The sequence below is a fragment of the Trichosurus vulpecula genome, chromosome 2 (genome assembly GCF_011100635.1).
Source record: "Trichosurus vulpecula isolate mTriVul1 chromosome 2, mTriVul1.pri, whole genome shotgun sequence".
In the NCBI taxonomy this organism is placed as follows: domain Eukaryota; kingdom Metazoa; phylum Chordata; class Mammalia; order Diprotodontia; family Phalangeridae; genus Trichosurus; species Trichosurus vulpecula.
In genome coordinates this window covers 20,483,999-20,490,318 of record NC_050574.1, presented here as the reverse complement: position 1 = coordinate 20,490,318, position 6,320 = coordinate 20,483,999, and the positions used below count along the sequence as shown (strand labels likewise).

Genomic DNA, 6,320 nt, shown 5'->3' with positions numbered 1-6,320 from the left:
AGGACTTTTAAGCACTTATAATGAAAAGACCAGAGCTGAATAAAAAAATTTGACTTTCAAATACAAAATTCAGCAAAAGCATAAAAAGGTACACAGGAAAGAGAAATCACAGGATATTCAATAAAGTTAAACTATATTCCTTCATAGGAAGATGATATTCATAATTCCTAATGGCTTTATTATTATTAGGGCAGTTAGAAGGAACATATATATATATATATATATATATATATATATATATATATATATATATATATATATATATATACACATACATACACATACACACAGAGGGCATAGGTGTAAATTGACTATGATGGGAGGATTTCAAAAAAATAAAATTAAGGAGTGAGAAAGAAGAATGCACTGGGAGAAGGAGGAAGGGAGAGGTAGAATGGGGTAAATTATCTCACATAAAAGAGGCATGGAAGGAAGAGCTTTTACAATGGAGGGGAAGATAAGGGGTGTGATAGCAGGCAATGCTTGAACTTTACTGGTTCAAAGCAGAAATAACATACACACTCAGTTGAGTATGGAAATCTATTTTGCCCTATAGGGAAGTATAAGGGGAAGGGGATAAAAGAAGGGGAGAGCTTCTAGAAGGGAGGGCACATTGGGGAAGCAAGGGTCACAAGCAAAACAGACTTTTGAGGGGGGACAAGGTGAAAGAAGAGGCAGAGAGAATGATAAACGGGAAAAATAGAATAAAAGGAAATACACAGTAATCATAACTGTGAATGTGAATGGGATGAGCTCACCCATAAAATGGAAGCAGATAGCAAAATAGATTAGAAACCAGAATCCAACAACATTTTGTTTATTAGAGACATAACTTGGAACAAAAAGATACACACACACACAGAGTTAAAATAAGGAAATGGAGAAGAATTATTATTATATCATATTATTATATTTCAGCTGAAGTAAAAAAGTCAGGGGTAGCAAACATGATTTCAGACAAAGCAAAATCAAAAATAGATCTAATTAGAAGTGATAAGCAGTTATGGTGGGAGAAGGATGAAATGACCGAAAAAAAAGTTTGAGCATCTGAGCACATCAATTTATTAAGCAATACATGACAATTGCCCAACAAATCAGGGCCAATGGCCTTTCTCAGCTTTGGCACTAAACCATGAATACAGAGGGAGACAGATTTTTTTTTACATTAAAAACAATGAATTAAATAAGACCAATTAATTAAAAGAAAACAATTAACCAGGATACAAAATTAGGTAATCTGATATCTAATCAGGGAAAGATTAGGGACTTTCCAAGTTGGGAGAGGGACTGTGAGCTGGGGCAATTTCTTAAAATCAGAAAAAGGGGCATCCCACTTCTCCCAAGTGTCTGTATACAATTAAAGGAACATGGAAACAATAACTGATTGAACAGTATGGGGCCAGTTTTCAGATAAAATATAAGAGTTGCTTGAGGTGTATAGTTGTGAAAAAAAAACCCTTAAATCAATCTTCAGATCTAACCATTTCTGGTCAGCATAATGTAGATCCTTAGTTAAGGGTCTGTATGCAAGAGGTGTAGGTGGTCCAGCTTCCCACCTACACATGTCTAGGTCCAAATGATACAACTAAATCCTCTCACAATTCCAACAATTGAATAAAGTTTTCTCACAAGACAGAAATTGTACTAGACCCACAATCGAATAGAAGGGGAACTGAGCTAGCTCCAGAATTGAGTCACAAGATGGAGTAATTGTGGTTCACTCAATTCCCACTACCACTTGGTGTTCTAATCCCTTCAGTTTCCTCACAGGAAAACTACATTTTGCTAAAAGGTACCATAGACAATGAAGCAATATCAATACTATACACACACACACCCACACCCACACACACACAAGTATATATACAGATATGCACACACACACACGTATATATACACATTTGCACACACGTATGCGTATATGTATGTATCAAATGTTACAGCATCCAAATTCTTAAAGGAAAAGTTAAATGAGTTACAGCAGGAACTAGGAAGTAAAAGCAATAAACCCTCTCACAATTAGATGTCTAACCAAAAAATAAACAAAAAAGAAGTTAAAGAGTTGAACAGAATTTTTAAAAAGTTAGAAATGAAAGATCTCAGGAGAAAATTAAATGGGAATAGAAAGGAATATACCTATGCAAAAATGGACTATGTACAAGGGCGTTGAAAACCTCACAACCAAAAGTAGAAAAGCAGAAATACAAAATGCATCCTTTTCAGATCATAATATAATAAAAATTATATTTAATAAATGGCCATGGAGACAGATTAAAAATTATTTGGAAACTAAATAATCCTGCACAACAAGTAGGTCAAAGAACAAATCATAAAAATAGTAATTTCACTAAAAAATGACAACAATGAGACAACATACTAAAATTTATGGGATGCCACCAAAACAATACTTAGGGGAAAAGGTATACCTCTAAATAGTCATCCTGTCTATATTTTTTATACATAGTTGTTTTCATATTGTCTCCACCATCAGGAGCTGGGACTATTTTTACCTTTCTTTCTGCCCCCAGTGCTTAGCACAATGCTTGGCATATAGTAGGTGCTTAATAATGCTTGTTGACTTGACTTGGCCCAGTGAAGCCATGCAGCCAGCAGGCACTGCCCTATGTATTGCTTGACCTTCATACTCAATTTCTCTGAAGCTTACTAAACTTTCTTACTTACTAAATTACTAAACTTTCAGAGGCAGAAGAGTTGGAGTCCTGGCAGGCTGTGAAGGAATTCCAGCTGTGGACCAGCCAAGAAATCATTGACCCAGATGTGAGAATAATCTGGTGATGTGAGCAGTGTTCTGGCTGCATTGTTAGTTTTCTGACCCCACGTGAGCAATGCTAGTATAAGAGAGGGAAAGTGGCATAGTGGATAGAGGACCATTCTTGGAATCATGCAGACCTGGGTTCAAGTCTTGTCTGTGACATGTATTGGCTATGTGACCCTGGGCAATTCACTTAATCTCTGGCTCTAAGTAACTCTCTACGATTATAAGTGAGTTGCCATTCTGTATCCATGGAGGATGTTTTCACATCAGGAGTTTCCTACATAGATCTTGACCAAGGACTATCCAGATCCATGAGGGCAGGGGGTGGTGCAGTGGATACAGTGCTGGTTCTGGAGTCATGAAGATGTGAGTTCAAGTCTGACCTCAGACATTTACTAGCTATGTGACCTGGGCAAGTTACTTAACCCTGTTTGCCTGTTTCCTCATCTGTAAAAGGATTGGAGAAGGAAATGGCAAACCACTCCAGTAACTTTGCCAAAAATTATTTAAAAAAATCCCAAAATGGGATCATGAAGAGCCAGACACAAATGAAATGACTAAACAACAACTATAGATAGATATATGTATATATATGTGTGTAAGTATACCCATAAATATATAAATGTCTGTATATATATTTACACAGGCACATGCAAATATATAATTAAATACATGAACTTCTTTTTGTATTTCCAACAAGTATTTTTGAGATTCAAAGGTAAGCCTGGTCATTACTTTTATAATCATAAACCCAAATGAGAGTCAACAAACCAAGAGAAGCACAGAACCAACTGAATTACTCTAATTTTAAATCTTCAAGTCAAAGATGAAACTCTTAACCTTTTTACTTAAAAAAGCACGCCAGTTAGACAATGAACTGTTGATATTAATTTAGCTCAGTCCTTATACATCGATGAATCTGCCTCTCCTGGATTTGCTACTTGCTATGGGTTCCAATGGGTTCCAATCATTCTAAACATACAGATGTGTCAAGGATTGTTCAGATACCCAGCCATCTCTAGGGCACTTAACCTGCCTGACCATCTTGGGAATTGGTTAGACAAAGGAAATTGGCTTTTTTTTCCAGTTAACTCAGTGAAAACTTTCTGCATTTATTCATTCATTCAAATGCTCATTAAGCACCTACTTTGTACAGAGCTTGGAGCCAGACACTGGCTTATAAGATTTATACATCTGAAAACTGGCCCCATACTGTTCAATCAGTTATTGTTTCCATATATAAGTTATAGAAGACATGGGCCTTGCCCACATGGAACTTACTGTCTATTAAGGGGTTAATATACAGAGATGACCCTAATATACAATAATACACGATAAGTGCTTTAGAGAGGTACAAAACAAAGTGAGGGTCAGGGGACAAGATCATTACCAATAGAGAAAGTTGTGCAGTAGATGGAGCACTGGGTCTGGAGTCAGGAAGACCTGAGTGCAAATAAGCTTCAGACATTTACTAGCTATGTGACCCTAGTCAAGTCACTTCACCTCTGCCTCAGTTTCCTCAAGTGAAAATGGGGACAATAAGAGGGCAGTTGTGAGGATCAAATGAGATAATATTTGTAAAAAGTGCTTTGCACAGTGCTTGGCGCATAGTAGACATCATATAAATGCTTTTTCCCTTCCCTTCCATCCTTCCTTTCCCTTCCCTTCTCATTTTTCCCCTTCCCTTTCTCTTCACTTCTTTCTCTTCCTACCCCTTTGCTTCCCTTCTTGCCTTCCCTTCTCTTCCCTTCTATCCTTCCCTTCCCTTCTCTTCCTTTCTCTCTGCTTCTCTTCCCTTCTAGCCTTCTATTTTATCCTTTCCTTCCCTTCCCTTCCCTTCTCTTCTATCTTTCCTTTCTGCCCTTCCCTTCCTTTATCTTCTATGCTTTCTTTTCCTTATGTCCTTCCCTTCCTTTCCTTTCCCTTCAATCCTTCCCTTCCATTCTATCCTTCTCTTCCCTTCTATCCTTCCCTTCCCTTTTATCCAGTCGTTCCCTTCTGTCTTTCCCTTCCCTTCCCATTTCTTCCCTTCCCTTTCCCTTCCCTTCTCTTTCTTTCCCTTTGCATTCCTCCCCTTTAATCTCTTCTTTCCCTTCTCTTCTATCTTTCCCTTCCATCCCTCCCTTCCCTTATCTTCTATCCTTTCTTTTCCTTATGGCATTCCCTTTCCTTTCCTTCCCTTCCCTTCCTTTCTTGGAGGGGGTAGGATCTAAGCTGCTTTAAATTCAATTATTCAATAGGGAAAGGTGGCTGAGAAGGAGGACATTCCAAGCATAAAGCCTCTAGTTTGGCTGGAGCATAACATGAATGGAGGAGGTCAATTTGAGAGAAAGCCAGAAAGTTAAGGTGGTTCCAGATAGTGGAGAGCACTTTGAATTACAGATAAAAGAGTTTGACCTTTATTCAGTAGGTAATAGGGACCCATTGAGCAGAGGAGAGATGTGGCCAGATTCATGTCTAAGAAAGGTTATTCTGGCAGGGATTTGGAATGGAAAGGGAAAGGAATAATAGTCTATTAGAATAGTTGGGGGAGAGGGTAACAAAGGAATGAGGTAGCCAGGTGGAAGCAGGAACAGAGAGGAGGGGATCACTGTGAGACAGGTTGTAAAAGATTACTTGGAAACTGATGGGATGTGAGAGGTGGAAGGGTCATAGAAAACTCCAAGGTCACAAATCTGGGGAACAGAGTGAGTGGTGGTGATGCCCCAGGCAGAGGGAGGGAAGTCAGAAGGAAGAGAAGGTTGGTGGGGTTGGGCAGGGCAGGGAGAGAAGAGAATAAGCTTGGCTTGGACCTGCTGAGTCTTAGGGAGGGATGTCCTATGGGATGCTGGAACCTTCAGAAGAGAGGCCAGGACAGGAGATGAGTGGCAACTAGAATCCCAGGGTCTCAGAGTAGAAAAGGAAGTCCTATGCCAGTGGGTAATGCCCCCGTCCCCACAGTGGGCATGAATTGATCTGAATAGTCAGTTGCCTTGATTTGACATTGAAGTACTCCTGTGCTTAGAGAGTAGGAAGAGCATGAGAACGCCAGAAAGGAGATGGAAAAGGGAAGTTAGGGAGGCAGGGAAAGAGCCCTGAGCAGGCCATATAAGAGGGAAGCTGTAGGTGGCTTTTGGCCACCAGTAAGGGAGTAAGATGAGCATCTCACTGCTACAATGACCTTGAGCTACTACTGCCCTCCCTAGGGAGACTTCAGAATTAGGCAAAATAACAGGATGCTGAAGGATGGGAAGATGTTGCTGGTGACTGGCAGTGATGGTGGGCACCATTAAAAATTCGTTTCTTTGGCAGAAGTTGGGAGTGGTCCAGGGCTGAAATCCATTGTTTCTTCTTTTTTCTTCTCTGGGATTAGCACTTTATTTCTTTTGGCAAAAGCCTGGTTGATTTCCACAAATGTTTGGCCCTTGGTCTCAGGAATAACTACATAGATATAGATGGCAGTGAGGAGGCAGACTGCAGTGAAGATGATGAAGCTGTAGCCACCGATGCCCTCCTAAACCAGAGACCAAAGAAAACAGGAAATATAAAGGTATTGTGGGAGCTC

The 6,320-nt window shown here is 39.5% G+C and overlaps 1 protein-coding gene across 1 annotated transcript in view; it reads right to left on the bottom strand.

Annotated features, from left to right (window-relative positions):
- Window positions 1–6,044: 6,044 nt before the first annotated feature.
- The window catches only part of LOC118839466 (solute carrier family 2, facilitated glucose transporter member 7-like), a 30,309-nt gene continuing 30,033 nt past the window's right edge, over window positions 6,045–6,320 (bottom strand). The window contains exon 12 of the mRNA XM_036746932.1: window positions 6,045–6,269. Within this exon, the coding sequence (XP_036602827.1) occupies window positions 6,045–6,269 (225 nt within the window). The remainder of the gene's footprint in view (window positions 6,270–6,320) is intronic.